Genomic DNA, 18461 nt, shown 5'->3' with positions numbered 1-18461 from the left:
TTTTAAGATAATAAAAGACTTCACAAAAGAGAATAAATAAAAAATATATATGTATTAAACTGGGTTGGTGGGTAATCTTGGGTAGAATTCAAGGAAATGCATCATAGGAATGACATAGCGAGAAAATGTCATCCGGTAAAGGGGGAGTTTTTATTATTTGCCAGACTCGCATTTTCAGTTATTTGCACAAGAAATCAATTGCATGGGTTTCCTGGCGATTTCTGCAGGCTTGGGTTATCAAAGCGAGAGAGGGACGGAGGTTCTGGTTTTGTTCCTACGTAATTTATTGCTGAGGATTGCTTGTGAAGCCACAATGAATGATTTAAAAATGTAGTGGGAAACGCAACTGGCTCTGCTATTGGTGGGCGTAATTGAGTTTAATGCTCTGAAGATGCCAGCAATTGTGGATTCCAATGTGTTGAGTAGAGCACTTGCCTCACAAACGATAAGATCTGGATTCAATTCCCGGGCGGGGTGAAACCTTAGGCGAGTTTCCTTACTCCACACGCCTCTGTTTACCTAGTAACAGTAGGAACCAGGTTGTTAATAGATTCGCGGATCGTTTTCTGAGGTAATAATCCCTCCAAAATGAATAAATAAAATTTGGTCACTCAATCTACAACTGTTTGTGGGGATGACACTGCTGTGTGCAATTGGCTGCCTTGTTTTGCCCACAAAATACACAGTCATTCCACTTTACAATATATTCTGTGAAGCGGTTTGCGGTGTAAGAAATTATTATAGTTGATTTGTTAAGGTCTAGTGACCAAGATGCTATGGAAAGCCTCTGAGAATCACAACATGACTAAACCTGTGGACAAAGTGGTAGTGACTTAAAATAAAAACAAAACATTCTTATTCACCTTCTCAATTCTGGTCAAAACCTCAAAATTACTTTACAGAAATCTTTTGTTGTGTGTGGCATGTATACGTGCATCCGATGGGATTAAGCTTTGTGAGTGAATTGATCTGGAATGTTTTATGGTCTTATTTTTTGGTATTACCCAGATGCAATATTATACACAAATTTACATTTATACAGAGCCTTTCACATCCCAAGGTGCTTAGCCTTGTGCCCCCCAAAAACCTTTTTATCGACACTGTATAACATATCTGCAGAATATTGAAGCATAACTTCATAGTTTTTAAAGTTTAAAATTACTATTGAAATTGGTAAAGAAACAATTCTCCCAATTGCTGTGAAGTGCTTTCATCCTCTCAACGTGAATGCTTTAACTTATTGATAATAATGCTTACATTTGATAACGTAAAGAATCCTTCACATTGGGACAATATCCCAAAGCACTTCACTGGATTTACTGTAAAAAAAACTGCAGCAATTGCATGTTTTTTGTTGGCAAATAAAGACCAGACCAGCACTTTTCTTATTCACCTTCTCAATTCTGGTCAAAACCTCAAAATTACTTTACAGAAATCTTTTGTTCTGTGTGGCATGTATACGTGCATCCGATGGGATTAAGCTTTGTGAGTGAATTGATCTGGAATGTCTTATGGTCTTATTTTTTGGTATTACCCGGATGCAATATTATACACAAATTTATATTTATACAGAGCCTTTCACATCCCAAGGTGCTTAGCCTTGTGCCCACAGGACCCACAGTCACTGCACTTTCCAGCAAATCCTACAAAACGCTTTGGAATGTTCCCCTCATGTGAAAAGCGCTATATAAATGTAACAATGATTAGCATTATTATTAATACTAGCTTGGCACCAGTGTTGGGTGTATTGATTTGTAGAGGTGACACAATGAAGAGATTAATGGTGTTTAGATTGGTGATTTTTTTCTCTCTCTCTCCCCCTCTCACTCGTCAGCCTGCAATTGTCATGACAAGTCTTCCCAGTGCTACTTTGACCCAGAGCTATACCGAGCCACGGGTCACGGTGGCCACTGTCGCAACTGCATCGACAACACCGATGGCCCCAACTGCGAGAGGTGCAGAGACGAATTCTACCGGCAGGGCCCCAACGCTCGCTGCCTGTCCTGCGACTGCAGCCTAGTGGGTGAGTACTTTGTAATAACCCCGAGAATTACTCTACTGGCTTGCTTTTGGCGCTATGTTCCGATTTAAAACCGCTGTCCGTCGTAAAAGTCAAGGTGGCGAAAGGTCCGCTTAAAGTTTATGGGATTCTAAGTGAGTTTTTTGTATTTGTATTTAAAGGAGTATTTTTGGAAGAGGTGGGAAACCTTGGGAGTAAATGTGGGATTGTTTATCTGGTTTACACTGAGAAACAGCGTTTAATAATGTCGAGGAATGAATCCAGATGGGTGTGCTCGAGTAAGCGCTAGACGTAGGAATTCCCTTCTCTTTTCTCTCTCCCCCATACCCCGCTAGTTTAGCCGATTGAGCTCAATATTCCATCTGTTTGCATTCATTTCTGCATTGTGCATTTATTTGTATTAAGTTGCACTTGAGTGCACACGCGCACACATTGCGGTTTGCCTTGGAGCCAAAGGTGCTGAATTAACATTAGAACATTTAGCTTTGTCTAATGTGATACTTAAATCCAACATTCGAGAGGTAGAGGATTAAAGTCCAAAGCTCAGTGTTAGAGCATACTCCTGAACTTTCAGCCCTGCCCATCCAGTGTCTTGAAATGAGTGGCACTGTTTTCATTAATATCTCGAAATTCGCAAATGCTATTTCTGTGCTATTGGAATGAAAGGATTTTTCAATCATGCACATGGCCTGAGTATGCAGCGAAATGGTGGTACTTGTTAACACTGATTTCTCTTAGTAATTCTCAAATACTGACACTGGCTTCATAGGGTAAATTCATGCACGTTCCCACAGATCAGTCAGTGGGTGTAAATTGAGAGAGATGGGTGGGAATGGGATCCATGTTATTGGAAGGAAGTATGAAAGTTTTGTTGTATATGGATTGTTGGAGATTGGAATGCAGGGCCACAACAACAGCTGAGCCTGAGCCTGTTTTTAAAAGAATCAGTCAATTGAGTGTGCACGGGGAAAGAGCAGGAGAGTCAGAGTGGGGCCAACAGCTCCAGTGTTCACAGTGATTTTACATTTATATCCAGCGCCTTTCATGTCGGGAAGAAGCCACAAAGTGCTTTGCAAAGTGGAAATGGGTGCCCAAGGTGGGGATAGCTGAGGAAGGTTGAGAGGGGGTTGGGATGGGAGATGACTAAAGGCACAGTGAACTAAAATACTTAAGGTCAGTTTTAAAGGTGGAGAGGGAGGGACTCTGGGTTGGAATTCCAGAGAGTGGGGGGGACAGAAGGCTGAAAGCTCTTCCACCAATATGGGTTGGGGTGAGCGGAGAACATGAAACAGGTTCTACTCCCATTCCCAACACCAGCACCAACATGATGGGCTTGTGCTTAAACATTCCACGATTACATAAAGCCAGGACATGCCAGAGGCTGTCTGTACATTAATACATGTATCCATAAACAGTGAACTAGTCACTTCATTCAATTCTATTTAAAAAGATTGGCCCCTCTCCAAGCTTGATAAGCGACTTTATCTCAGGAAAGGATTGCTTTCAAGAGGTGTTGTGCGAAGACACATCAGCCAGTTCAGCTGTGCATTTATTGCACCGTCTTGTCACTACATCCACTCAAATGTATCATTAAAATTTCACAACACTTTACAAACAGCTCCTGGGCTGCCTTGGAATATTATTATGATGGAAATGGGCTTGGGCAGCTGCAAAATCTGTCAAAATGTAACTTGTCAGGACAGCGTAGTTGAAATTCCTCCCGACGACTAAATGACAGATTCTCCAACTCTGGGTTCATTCAGTAAATTGGTGGTGGGGGGAGCAAGAGGAAGAATCTCTCCTTGAATTCCCAAGATTGTCCCTTTATTACACAATTTTGCTCCAGGCTTTTAGGTGGTTTTTTTTTGCATCTTTTGTCTTTCGCAGATTGGAATGACTTTTAGCTGCTCACAAACGTTGGCGTATTGAATTTCGTAAAGTTCAGCCGTGATCCGGTCAACTTGACTTTTTTCACCTCCCTACCTCTCCTACCTGCTTACTTGCCACCCACTTCCTGTTGCCTCCACTCGACTGGCTCCGGACTCCTGCTTGCCTCTCGTGCCCTCCGTTCCACCATCAGTGGCCGCGCTTTCAGCCACTACGCTCCAAAACTCTGGAACACTCATTCCCTCCGCTTTGCCGCATACTTCCCCATTTTCAGGAGATCTTCCTCTTCACCTAAGGTCACCTTCCCCAGCTCGGCATCGTGCTCCACCATTGTCAAGCTCTCTAGGATGCTACCCTGCACTAGGAGCGCTATGTAAATTCAAGTTGTTGTTTTTCAAAAGTTCCCGAATGAGCAGTCTTTTGGGAAACTGGCGAGCTGGCGTTTTCACAGTGGAAATAGCTTCCCAGGTGATGCTGCTTTCCCAAATAGAATGGCAGTGAATGGCGGATACCTACTGTCAAACTATTAACATTACAATTTTTATAGTATTGCAACAGTGCATTGGTATTTGAAATGAAATCAGTTTACTTTCCAATCCTCCCTCCCTCCTTCCCTCCCTCCCTGTCTTCTCCACCCTCCAGGTAAAAATCGGACATTCTTTCCAAGTAGACAAATTGCATTCCTTCTGCGTCTTTGCTTTTCAAGGTTCCCTCAGCACTCAGTGTGATAACTACGGTCGCTGTAGCTGCAAGCCTGGAGTGATGGGGGATAAATGTGACCGCTGTCAGCCTGGCTACCACTCGCTCACTGAGGCGGGCTGCAGGTAACTACATGCAAACTGCTGGACTGGCTGAAAAATCCCCCCAAAAAATCGGGACATTCGTTTCATGGCTGTTTGTGGGACATTGCTATGTGCAATTGGGCTGCCACATTCACCCACAACTATAGATTCACTCCATGGTAAATCGTGCAATCTCTTTGGGATGTCCTCCTGATGTGAAAGGCGCTGTACCAAATGCAATGATTATTATTTAATACTCTCCTCTACTGTTGTCGGGTTATCTCTTCTTTGGTTCCCTCTCCCCTCCCCCCCACCCCCTTGAGGCAACAGTCAGGAATCCACAGGTACTCGTTCCATCAGAGGTCACTGGATAGAGATCTGGAGCAAGAACCTTGAACACTGGTTTTCTTTCTTTGCCCAGGGGCATTGAAGCCAATTGTATCTCCTAACCTTTGCCCCAGAAACTAACTAACTCAGCACAACAACTTGTTGCTGTTCGACTTTCGTGGCGCCATCCTGAATTGTGTGCATTTGCATACTTTAGTTTTAACAAGTTGAGTATGTTTTGAGTGGGAAGATGGAGAGGAGGTAGTGACTGTGTATACTTTTAAGATACATAGATGGGGGGAAGGCGAAAAGATACATAACAGGAAAACAAAACTGCATGATTTTCATTCCGCTTGTAGCACAAGTTGAGAATGAAAATGTGAACAGGGAGCACAAGGGTGTTGGGCGGGCCATTCATAGGATCATAGGAATTTACAACACAGAAGAAAGCCATCCAGCCCATTGAGTCTGTGGCATCTCTCAAAGCAAGATTCTCATTCAGTCCCACTACCTTGCCTTGTTCCCATACCCCTCCAAACCTTCACCTCGTATACCATTCGTGGTCAAGTTGCATATTGAAGTGCTGTGTTCAAATCTGGAAACTTTTATAAGGGGAGTGAATGTGCCGTGTTCAAAGTGTTAGATTTTATATTTGAATCGAGCTTGCCTACATATTGAATTTGATGCTTTTATGCTATGGTGCTAATTATACAAATGACACTGATATTTTTCAGTGTACAAATAGGCAGACAGTACGCATCTTCATATAACTCGCATGATCTGATACTGAATCTTCCAGTGTTCCAGTGTACTATACAACCACTGAGAATTGGTTTCATAGACAATCCGTACTAATTGGGGCTAGTGTTTCAAGGTCTTAAAAGCCCTTCCGTTTCTAATGCTGCGTTCCTGTTTGCAGGCCGTGTGCCTGTAACCCAGCTGGCAGTACAGCGGAATGCAGCCTTGATACGGGACGCTGTATCTGCAAGGATAATGTTGAAGGATTCAACTGTGAGAGGTAAGGGTCATGTTTCGGGAGTTCATGCCAACAATCGGGTCTTGGAAACTTGCCGTGAACACTGAGGAACCTGATCTGTGCGAGTGCATGTCACTCGTTCATCCTCCGCATCCCACGGGGTGGAAACAATCTGTGTGCTGATGCCCCTCTGCGCATAAGAGCTTTGGAAATGTGGGAAATCCAAGCTTAATTCAGAAAGCTGTTTCCATCGGTTCTGGGGTGGGGTTGGGTGGGTGAGTGGGAGAAGGCAGGGGAGCGGGGAAACAGCCGCAGAACAGCAACTTCCAAATCTAAAACTGCGTTTAATCATTTTTGAAAATTCTACAAAAAATCTTATTTTTGAAGGCTAAGACCAGGGGAGGAATGGGGGGAAGAGAAGAATTTCAGGCTCTGAGAGAATCTGTGAACATTCTTCACTCTTGCACCGAGCAACTCCTCCTCTGCTTACATTCCAGTCGATTTAAAAACGTTGTTCTCTCTCAGCTTCTCGTCCTTCAGCTACGATTTCATCAGCATCTACAACAACATCTTGCATTTATATAGCACCATCTACGGTGGGGCAGTGTCTCGGAATGCTGATCTAATCTAATGCCCCCCTCCCCCACACCTCACTCTTTAGACCTTCTTCCTCCCTCTATCTCATCATCTCCACCCACCGCTCACCAATCCCTCTTTAAATCCCACATAGAAACCAACCCCTTCAGCCATGCTCAATGTCATGTTCCCCTTGTCCCTTGCTCAATGTCAGACACAATACCTTTGATGTACTCCCAAGATGTTATTCTTTTTAAGGGGTGCTGTATAAATGCAAGTTGTTATACCACCTTGTGGAATAGCAAGCCAGACTAAGGGACTGCTGTAAAATAATCCTTAGTGATGAGGCTCCTTCCCTCAATCAACTTTCACTTTTTGGTATTGGGTCTGAAATCATGTGTCAGCTTAGTTCAGTTTGATAGCACCTAGGCCTCTTGAGTTAGAAGGTTGTGGGTTCAAGCCTAAATACACAGACACTCCACGTAGAGGGGTAGGAAGGACTTCAAAAGCGCTGCGTTCTTGGATCATCCTATGTTTGAGGACAGTAGTTTCGCTGCTCCACCAAGTCGGTACAGGAAATCCTGTGAAGTGCTTTGGGACATCCTCTGATGTGAAAGTTCCTGTGCCAAATGCAAATTTTTTTTTAATATTAAATCCAAATGATTGTGCGTTCTGGTTCACCCAGTGCCAGGCAGCGTTTTTAGTCCTTCAAGGCCCTGACCGATATCAAAAGGATCAGACAAGGTGGCTCTGCCTAGTTTTATTTGGCCAAAAAAGAGAGAAAGCATTGTTATCTTCCATGGCCTGCTGTCTTTTTACAGATGTTGCAGTAATGTGTTAACTAACACACGCTTCGTCAGTTCTGACAAAGGGTCAAGGACCCGAAACGTTGACTCACTTTCCTTTCTCCATAGATGCTGCCTGACCTGCTGAGTGTTCCCAGCTCTCTCTGTTTTTGTTACATGCTTGGGAGGCCCTGGTACGAGATGGGGTGCTGGAAAGTCCCCTATGCAAGGGCATAAGTTTTTAAGGCATAAAGTTTCAATTGGCACGTTGGCTTCAAGGTGTCTGCTGACACAGCGCTCCAGCACCTAAGGGCCCCTGACCAATACAAGTGATCTTAAAGCTCGGGATATTGACACCTTTGATGGTTTGAGCTTTATCATTTACTCATAAGAAGGACTTCAAAAGAGCCATTTCCTTGGATCATACAACAAACAGACAAACCTATGTTTGAGGACTGTAGTTTTGCTGCTCCAGCAAGCTAAGGTTATTACGAGGTCAGGAGTTAAAGATCCAAATGAACACATTCGCAGTGCTTTGTAGTAGCTAGAAAGCTGTGAGTCTGTCATGGCTCTCAGCCTTGTGAATGGCCAAAAGGATAAGTACAGTGTGCGGAATCCTAGCATCCAGAATATCTCAATCTGTGTCAGGTGGGGGGTTTTGATACCTGCTTCCCCTTTGCTACTGTAAATTGTGGAAACTCTTCATTTTTCATCCATTGATGCAGATTGCACTTCAAAATGCAGTGGAGTTGGGCTGATGCTGATCTTCAGTAGCTGAGGGATGGAGCAGGAACCTTTGGGGATATGTCCATTTTGTGGTTTCCATTTAGTTTTTTTTGGCGTTCTCACTCAGCTCCTCTGCCCTGAACAGCCAAAATTTACTTTGATATGAAGTTGCTCGTTTGTCCCGAGTCCTGTTTTACATGAAAGGTCCAATGATGAAAGGAAGCCTGGTAACCAGCCATTTAGCTCTGTCTTAGCCAAATCATCCACCTCAAAGTCTTTTATAAAACAGATATTGACTGAAACTGATGTTATTGAAGAGTGAACCAGATGCATACATGAGGGAGAAGGGAATAGAGAGTTATAAGAGAATAGATTAGAAGGGGTGAAGGCTCATGTGGAGTATAGAAACCAACATGGACTAGTTGGGCTGATTGGCCTATGCTGAATTCCGTGTAAATCTATGCTGCCGGTTATCCAAATTGTTAGCAGTAAATGTATCATAAGAGAAATTTTATTTTTCCTTCCAATGATTCCACAGATGCAAGCCTGGCTTTTTCAACTTGGAGCCCTCAAATCCCCATGGCTGCACAGCCTGTTTCTGCTTTGGACATTCATCTGTCTGCAGTAAAGCAGAGGACTACAGCGTGCACAGGATCACAGCTAGCTTTGATACAGGTATACAATGATGCTCAAGTTGCCAATGCGTTTATCAGAGTATTGCAAAAGATTGTAAATGGAAAAATTCAGAGGTAATTTTGTTGGTAGAATCTGCGATCCCTTTGTCAAATCTGCAGGAATCCAATACGTTCATTTCAATTGTATAGTGGCTCATGCAGTGCCCACACTTGTCTCTTTGCATCTGCAGGTCTTGATGGATGGAGGGCCGAGCAGCGGGATGGGGGTGAGGTTTCACTGCAGTGGTCCCCAATGAGCCACGACATCTCCGTGACCTCCAACAATTACTTACCAGTGTACTATGTTGCTCCCGGTATGTGGACTCGGGATCTGCACAATGTGGTGTATTGTTCTAGAGGCAATGTGTGCAGTTGATTGATGTTAATTGCTGCTTGGTAGCCAAGACCAGTGTTGATGAGAGTCTCGCAGAACATATTGCTGCCAAGGTTAGCTCAGGGTCACCTAATGACGATGCACCGGATGTAAAATTGGACAGCTTCTCCCAACACTTTAAAGGGCTCGACTCTGGGTTTGAATTCTTAGTGGGTCTGCTCAGGGCTTCACCCTTTTGCATTTGTTAACATAAGGGTTATGCATTTTGGGATGCTGATGAGAGGGGTCTTCCCAGAGCTGAACAAGCTATGAGGTAACTCTCAGGCAGATTTGCTGTAATTTCAAGGCTTTGTGCCCAACTGTCCAGCTTGTTTGGAACATCAATGAAACTTGGAGATGTACAACTCTGCGAGCTGATTTTTTTTTACAGGGAGAGTGCTCCCGGCTGGACAGCGCACCAGTTTTTACATTCTCAAAAGACTTGCTTGCATACTTTTGCCCACATAAAAATAGTCACTCCACTTTCCAATATATCCTGTGAAGCACATTCTGTGAATGGTGCTATCTCAAATATTAGGAAAGATTCTTATTATTATAATTCTAAATGTTCTTTTTTTTTCCTCCTCACTCATTTAAAGGAAACTTTCTGGGCAATCAGCTGATGAGCTATGGACAGAACCTCTCCTTCACTTTCTACATGGACCGAAGAGATACACGGTTGTCAGCTGAGGATCTTATCCTAGAGGGGGCAGGCTTAAGAGTTACTGTTCCCCTCATAGCACAGGGAAACCAGTATCCTACAGAAACTCCGCAGATCTACACCTTCAGGTGAAATGAGATCTAATGAAACTTTTAATAGATCTAGCATGAAATTGGTTACGTCTCGTAATGTGATTGATGGTGTCAGCCTGGCTCAGGTGGTAGCACTCACCTCAGAGTCATAAGGTTGCGGGTTCAAGCCTCACGTCGGGATTTGGAATCATATAGTCTTAAGCTGACTCTCCAATGCAGTGCCGAGGGAGCCCTGTCCCTCGGAGGTGCCGTCATTCGGATGAGATGTTAAACCGAAGTCCCATCAGCCTGTTCAGGTGGAAGTTAAAGACCCCGTTTGAAAAGAGAAGGGAGTTTCCCTTGGTGTCCTCGCCAACAATCCCCCATATAAAATTGGTCACTCACTCATGGCTGTTGTGGAGCCACTGCTATGCACAAATTGGCTGCTGTGTTTGCCTACAAAATACAGTCACCCCACTTTACAGTAAAAATTCTGTGAAGTGTTCTGAATCGTCTTGACAGGGTGATGAGGACCTATACCAAATGCAAAGACTAGTATATTTAATACTCTCCACGGGACTTTAGGAACATGTGGCACACTGCCAGACACCAGCCTGGTGAGCAGATGCAGCAGCAAACCTAGCACTGGTATCTGCCCAGGGCTATGTCTGCAAATCCATTCTGCAAGGCTCATTCATTGTCCTGCACCATATAGTATGTGCGTTCTGTGTACCGTGCGTCATCTGCACCATGAATGTAAGGTACAATCGGCCAAAGTCCAAAGAGCAATTGCATTTGGAAAAAAAACACCCAAAGGAAGAGATGCTTTAAGCAAATGTGGTATCCAGAGAGTGCATGAGTGAGTGGGGAGTGTCCTGGAGGCCCTAATTTGGCACATAGTTAAGCTGATCTAAGCTGTTCTATCATGGAAAGGAGCTGAGCAAAGCCAGACAATCCGTCAAACCCCCTCCCACATCACCGTCTCCCTTACAGTAAGGGAGAAACTTGTCCTTCTCTGCTTTTACACTGACCAGTTGTCCCCCTGCCCTGGCAGCGATGTGGTATCAGCGTGCTTATTATCTGGTTGGGAATAGTGCAGTGTGTGGAGAGATTGGAGCAAAATAGAAAAGAAATCTCATGTTCGTGCTCTCTCTCTGTCTGATTGAAAATAGAATCACGTTCATCCCATGTGCCTCCGTTGAATTCAAGGCCAAGTCCCAGGAGTGGACACATGGTGGTCTTGCTCTCTATATCGGACCACCCAGGGTCTGTATAGATAGAAGTATCGATTTAATCATAAGTCAATTTCATGTCCTCTAAGAACCTACTTTATCTGCAGTCTGTTATGCTGAAGAATGTTTTTCTAACTGTTTATATTGAGCCACTGTAAATATATATAACCTTACACTCTTATTTTGGAACTGCTTTAAGAAAGTGGATGTTAAACCCTGCTTCCCTGCTTTCCAGACTCCATGAAGTGTCGAGCTACCCGTGGAGGCCACTACTTTCCTCGTTTGAATTTCAGAGGCTTCTCCATAACCTGACGGGCATCAAGATACGAGGCACATACAGTGAGAATAGTAAGTCTCCCAGTTTGCGATCTAGACTGGCTGTGAAGGTGCGTCTCAAGAACTACCTCTTTGACAGCGCTTTCAGTCATCTTTCCCAATCCTCTTTAGCTGCCACCCCCAGCTCGGGTGCCAAGCCGGGATTGTTAAGTGCCTTGAGACATCCTCCTGACATGAAAGGTGCTATGCAAACGTAAATTTGTGATGTATTCAATAATAACCTGATCAGCAAAAATATCTTGGTTTACAAAGGTAAAAACGTTTCACATCATCTGCGTCTCCGAACCCAACTTCTCTTTATTCCACCACAGCTCCTGGCCACCTCGACGATGTGGCTTTGCTGACCGCTCGGCCTGGGCCCGGGTCCCCCGCTCTGTGGGTGGAAAGGTGCACGTGCCCAACCGCTTACCAGGGACAGTTCTGTGAGCAGTGCGCACCGGGCTACAGGAGAGAGAATCCTAGCCTTGGCCCTTTCAGTCCCTGTGTGCCCTGCATGTGCAATGCACACAGCGATTCCTGTGATCCTGAAACTGGTGAGTGCTAAAGGGCTGTTTGCAAAGCTGCCATGTGTTTCCTTACTGAGGCCACTTGTTGGGAGAAGATGGTATCCATATAAAATGTATGACAATGGTATCAATATAAAATGTACGTTAGGGTTATGATAAAAACAGATTTTTCTCTTCTATGTTAATCCATATTGTTGATTGTGGAGAATCGGCAGCATATTGACGGAAGTACCAATATGGTTCTCTCAAATGGTGCATGTTGGAGGTTGTCAGCAATGAATCAGGACAATAGTCAGACAGAATCTCAAAAGAAGCAATTAGAAGAAATAGAGAAACACCAGCTGGGGTAACAGACAGATGTGTGCTTAAAATATGCATACATTGGCTAAAGGAGGGAAATTGGAAGAAAACAAGGTAACTTTGGTCCAGTGTACATGTCATAGTTGGGAGGTTGTTCATCATAACTAGACCAAATAGTATGAGTTAATGAGAAGAAAGGAAGAAGCAAGGCTGGAAGAGTAGAGATTAGGAGACAGATGTCTCCTTGATGCATCAGGTTGAAGCCGACCTTATGGGCCTCCTGCATAAACAGGACTTAAGGGAGATAACTGAAAGGAGGAGATGTTTTAGAAAAGCATCAGTTGTCCGGTCAGACAAAAGGTCAGGAGAGACGTGCTGAATTTGGGAAAAATAACCCCAAAACCTGTATAAAAAGGGTCTGTTAGAGGGAGATAGGCAGTACGGGAGCAGAGATCAGAGGGACACCATAACTTTGTGAGTATATCACTTAGCTGCTCAGGCTCAAGAGAAGGAAGACAAAGAACTGCTGCTGCTGATTCCTTTAAACTGAGTATTTCTTAACTGCATGGTAACCAATGTGTTTTTAATACAATACAGTCAAGTATATCGCTATACTTTGATATAATCATTGTATTCTAGCAGTGCTTTTTGGACCCTTTATTTTTCTTTGTATTGTATGATTGATATTATCTGCTTTGTATCGAAATAAAACATTCAAAGGTGTGTCACGCCATATTTGGTATTTGTCGAGTCTCTATTTCGAACCCGGGATTCATTTTTCCCAACACATTAGTGTGAAGCCCTAGGTTAAGATATTCAATATGTCTCTCTCTCTGTCTATTTCTTGCCAACCCCCCCCCATACTGTCTCTCTCTTTTTCACATACACACTCTTTTTCTCTCCCCCCTTCTCTCTCTCTCTCTCCCCCCCACCCCCTCTCTCGCTTTTTCACTCTCTCTTTCTCGCTCCTCTCTTCCTCACCCTCTCTCTGAGAAATATTAATTTGTACTCAGGAAGTCTGTGGTCCACTTACCTTTGAAAGCCTGTGCAGTATCTGATGCCCTTCAGTTTTTAACCCAACAGTTAGGCTTTTCACTCTTTGCTTTCAACAATCTTAACACAACAATGAGAACTAAAGCAAAATACAGTTGGCAGAGATGCGTGTGAGATATAGAAAATCTTTGCATAATTTGCCCCTTCTGGTTGCAGGAGAATGTTACTGCAGAGACTACACAGCTGGACCAAACTGCGAGCGGTGTATGGATGGCTACTATGGTGATTCCACCTATGGCAGCTCAGTGGACTGTAAGCCATGCCCATGTCCAAGTGGGTCATCCTGTGCAGTGGGACCAAGACTCAAGGAAGTGGTGTGTACAAGCTGCCCTGCGGGTACCACTGGTGAGTTTCTCCTGGTTTCAGCGTCACTGTTAAACGAACGGCGTTCTCCACCGCACTGATTACTCTGGATGTGTTCACTGTGCAAATTGGATGAACATCACATTAATGCACAGCAACTACAAACCCCAGCACCAATCTATCTGTTGAGATCTACCTTGGGAAGGCTGGGTTGACTGCAGTTATATTGCTCAGAGCAGAGGAGGTTTAAGTGGTGATTTGATTGAAGTTTTTTTTTTTTGGTGAAATTTGATGGGTTAGATGACTTTAGAGAATCCATCTTCCTGATGGGTGGCTTGAGCTTGAACTTGCAGCCTTCTGACTAAGAGGCAAGAGTGCTACCAACTGAGCTGATACCTTTATTTGTCTGAGGGTACTCTCTCGCTATTGGAAGCAGATGGAAATTGGTTAAATAACCAAGTTAATAGTTATTATGAACCAATAATAGTTTGTAGGCCAAAGTTAGAATGAAGTGCAAACTATTGTAGCCTGAGTTGAAGTGGACCTAAGTGTAGAATCATGTCCCAACATTTTTGCCTTCAATTGTTGGTGTAAGGTTGGGGAACAGGCATTCAGTAGCTAAGGTGATTGAAGCTTGGTTTGATTTCCCTCAGGTAAACGGTGTGAGCTGTGTGATGATGGGTATTACGGAGACCCACTGGGGGAAGAGGGACCAGTGAGACCCTGCCGGGTATGCCAGTGCAGCGACAACATCGACCCCAATGCCGTGGGCAATTGCAATCGTCAGACAGGAGAGTGTCTGAAGTGCATCTACAACACCGCTGGCTTCTACTGTGACCGCTGTAAAGAGGACTTTTACGGACACGCGCTGACCCCAAACCCAGCTGAGAAATGCAAACGTAAGCTTCCCTGCTGGTCTCCATACCAAATGTTGCCTTCTATGTTTCCAAATAACAACTTGTATTTATATAGCACCCTTCATCCGGGTAACGTCTCAGAACACTGATGACATTAAATGTACTTAATTCAGTGAAAATCGAGTTCCTAAACTTAGATGCAGCGAACCATAGAAATTTACATCACAGAAGGAAGTCATTCGGCCCATCGTGTGTTGTGCCAGCTCTTTTAAAGAGCAAACCTTTCAGTCCCATTTACCTGCCCCTTTTTCCTCCATACCCCTGTAGTTTACTCCTTTTTAGATAGCTCTCTAGTTCCCTTTTTAAAGCTAATATGATTTTTGCCTCAGCATTCATTCCTAGCAGATGAGTATTTATAAGTTCTGGAGACAGGGCATGAACACCTGTGTGTGTGTATATATATATATATTTTGTATGCATATAATGTATATTATAGGAGTCCTGTAGCTCAGTGGTTAGAGCACTCGCCTTGCAAGTAAGAGACCTGGGTTCGATTCCTGGCAAGGTAAAACCTTGGGCAAGTTTACTTACTCCGCACGCCTAATAATAATCCCACAAGAAAAAAAACAAGAATAATTTGGTCACTCAATCCATGACTGTTTGTGGGACACTGCTGTGCGCAATTGGCTGCCGCGTTTTGTCCACATTCTGTGAAGCGCTTTGAGTCGTCTCGAAGATGTGAAAAGCGCTATATCAAATGCAAGGATTATTATTATTTATTATATGATTATTTGATTTTTCAGTCTATCCAGATTTCCTACGACTGAGCCTGTGAGGCAGTCAATGGAACTTCATACTTATTGCTGATATTTTATATCGCGATACTCTAGTCGAACGATGATTATTATTTTCTCAATATTCATTTTCCCGAAATTCTAAAAGTACCTGACTCTCTGACTGAAGCTGCTAGAGATGGGTGGGTGGGGGGTGGCAGGGAGGGAGCAGAGAAGGCTTTCGGTAAAATATAAAATATAATATAAAACATTGTTTGGCTGGGGTGTCAGCTTGTAAAGTGATCACTACCTCTGCACGCCATCCTTCACTCACTGTGATCTGGTAAGATCCATTAAAGAAACAAAAAAAATTTAGAAAGCATTTTTTTATTTTTTCAAAAAGTGCTTGCCTGTATCCTTAGCTGAGGAAACAATGCGGGAGAAAACTTCAGACTAAGTCTACGCTTTATTAATACAAATAATCCTTGCATTTAATACAGCGTTTTGTCACATGGTTGAGACGTCTCAAAATGCTTCACAGGATATATTGAAAGTGGATTAACTGTATATTTTGTGGGCAAAACATGTGACTGTGATGTGTGGGTTTTAACCCGCAGCTTGCAACTGTTCCCCTTACGGCACGGTGAACCAACAGAGGAGCTGTAACCAGGTGACCGGGCTGTGCGAGTGTTTGCCTCACGTCATTGACCGGGACTGCAGCCAGTGTGAGCAGGGTTTCTACAATATCCTCAGCGGCCAAGGCTGCCAGAGGTAAGTCTGTCACAGGAATTGACCAAGTTGGTTGTCCTTTTAAAGTGAATCCAGTCCTGGCCCTCCTTGGCAGCTTTCTTCAACAATAACAGCTTGTACTTGTATAGCGCCCTTCATGCTGGGTAGCATCCCGGACGGAGCGCTTAACAGTGGCAGAGTCTGATCCGTAATCGTTAATTACGCTCTGGGTGAAGAAATAATTCCTGGCGTCTGTCCTGACGTTGCTCTTTTGGATCGCACAACCTGTGCATCTGAAAGTAGCATCCTGGCACTGGGGTCTATGCCGCAATCGGTCATTGTCGTCTCTTAACACTAACTCCCCAAAACGGAGATGCCTTGTGATGCGCTTCAGGTTACAGTGCATTAACCTGAAGGTTACCAGAAAATATTATAGTCTCCATTAAAACTTTTACACGATGGGATTCCTGTTCAATAATGATAATAAATATTGCATTTGGTGTAGTGCCTTTCATGCTGGGAAGACGTCACAAGATATACTGTAATGTGTATTTTAAGACCACAGTCGCAATCATGCGTCGTGCTCCTAACTATATACAGTTTGTAGGCGAACAGAAAGGGAAATAGTTACTCTGTCACCCTCCCCAACCCCCACCCCAAACGCACTTGTGTTATTCTTCGCATTGCATTATGACGGGAATGAATCTAATTTGAACTCCTCGGCTTTATGTCTGTTCACAGTTGTGACTGTAATTCCATCGGTTCCACTGATGGTCAGTGTGATATTCGAAGCGGACAGTGTGAATGTCAGCCCGGCATCGTTGGGCAGCGCTGCGATCGCTGTGAAAGCTACCACTTCGGCTTTGGCCTGGACGGATGTAAACGTAAGGAGTGGGGAAGGGGATAAAGACTCAAGAGTTTCTTCTATTCTTGAAATAGCTTCTGCATAAACATCTTCTCTGCAAACATTTGTAAAACGTAGTGTTGCTGTTTTATTTGCTGCAGCCTGTGACTGTGATCACGAAGGCTCTCGAACCCCGCAGTGCAAGGAGGATGGAAGGTGCGACTGCAAGGAAGGGTTCGTGGGCACGCATTGCGACCAGTGTGAGGAGAACTATTTCTACAATCGCACAAGGCCTGGGTGTCAGGAATGCCCAACCTGTTACCGGCTGGTGAAAGATAAGGTAGGAACTTACCTGTTCTGATTGATGCACCCTGCGGTCCACACAGGACATCTCAAGCACTATGTGCACTCACACATACATACAGACACACAGACACACACACACACACGTACGTGTCTACCCGTGCATGCACCCAGACACATATCTACCCATGCACATACACACTTGTGTGCATGAGTAAAGTCTTGCCCCGTGCTCGCTCACACACAATCACAAGTACTATTAGTACATCAGGTTTTCCATTGGTCTCTTAACAGTTTAGTTTAAAATTAGCTTATTTTTCCAGGAATGCAATGCTCTTAATCTACAGTTTAGTCTCGATTAGTAGTATAGAAGAGGAAGGCACGTTATTTTGTCTTGTGGCAGGCTGCGTTGTTTGACTTTTCTGTAACAAAAAAAAGGTGATTCAAAGCTGTTTGTCCTTCAGTTGGCTTAATTGCTTTCCTACCAGATGGTTCATTCTGTGTTATGCTTTCAGGTGAACGAGCAGAGGCAGAAGCTTAAAGACTTAGAAGATTTAATTGCAAACCTTGGTACAAGCCAGGACACAGTGAGCGACAAGGCCTTTGAAGAAAGACTCAAAGAAGCCGAGAAAACTATTATGGACTTGCTGAGGGATGCTCAAAATATGCAAGGTAAACCACTGTCGCTTTGTTTTTGGTCAGCCGAGTGTCTGCCACATGCGGAAACCCATCACCGTGCTTCAGATTATCTAAATCAAACTGAGGGTTCCATATATGTATGCCATCTCCCTTTGAAATTTCCCTTTGGCGTGGAATACGCACTCTCTGCCTGTATCCTGTTTGCCTAATTCCAAGAATTAATAGGCGCAGATTGGCAAGAGGCGAGGCCTTTGGACCCCAGAGTGTGCGTTGGGGTATTGGAGGAGTCTAACCAGTTAAAACGGAATGGTTGCCATTGAAAGCAAGTGGCAAGCTGCTTTCCGCTGTTTGTCCAGCGAGCTATGTGTTAGGCTTTGCAGGGTGAATGTGAGTTGAGTGACGAGATTCTTGCTCCAAGTTTGCATCTTCCAAGTCCTGCTGATGAGGAGGTTGGCTGGGCCGTCATCAGCAATGCTTCAAGAAATGAAAACGCAGACTAGATTCTGACATTCCGATGCACAGCACATCACCTTGAAGCCCGCTCAACTCCAAGGAGACCTTGCTTACACCCCCACCCATACCTCCCATCTCCCCACCATGAATCTAAACATTGCTGAAACGTCGTACGTTTGAAAATGCACTTAGTCCTGGGAAAGCTTTTACAGCAAAGGTAGATGATGGGTTAATAACTAGCTTCCCAGGTGGCTCAGTGGTTAAGTTGCAGCATC

The 18461-nt window shown here is 44.1% G+C and overlaps 1 protein-coding gene across 1 annotated transcript in view; it reads left to right on the top strand.

The window, feature by feature from the left end:
* lamc1 (laminin, gamma 1) overlaps window positions 1-18461 on the top strand; it is a 125123-nt gene that overhangs the window by 93767 nt on the left and 12895 nt on the right. The window contains exons 5-18 of the mRNA XM_042334965.1: window positions 1835-2023; window positions 4614-4731; window positions 5936-6034; window positions 8618-8754; window positions 8945-9067; window positions 9726-9915; window positions 11326-11438; window positions 11738-11959; window positions 13442-13630; window positions 14242-14487; window positions 15836-15989; window positions 16689-16831; window positions 16953-17131; window positions 17610-17766. Coding sequence (XP_042190899.1) covers window positions 1835-2023; window positions 4614-4731; window positions 5936-6034; window positions 8618-8754; window positions 8945-9067; window positions 9726-9915; window positions 11326-11438; window positions 11738-11959; window positions 13442-13630; window positions 14242-14487; window positions 15836-15989; window positions 16689-16831; window positions 16953-17131; window positions 17610-17766 — 2259 coding nt within the window. The remainder of the gene's footprint in view (window positions 1-1834; window positions 2024-4613; window positions 4732-5935; window positions 6035-8617; window positions 8755-8944; window positions 9068-9725; window positions 9916-11325; window positions 11439-11737; window positions 11960-13441; window positions 13631-14241; window positions 14488-15835; window positions 15990-16688; window positions 16832-16952; window positions 17132-17609; window positions 17767-18461) is intronic.

The sequence above is a fragment of the Callorhinchus milii genome, unplaced genomic scaffold (genome assembly GCF_018977255.1).
Source record: "Callorhinchus milii isolate IMCB2004 unplaced genomic scaffold, IMCB_Cmil_1.0 Scaffold5, whole genome shotgun sequence".
NCBI lineage: Eukaryota > Metazoa > Chordata > Chondrichthyes > Chimaeriformes > Callorhinchidae > Callorhinchus > Callorhinchus milii.
Note: the sequence above shows the minus strand (reverse complement) of the source record. Positions and strands in the feature narration are given on the sequence as shown.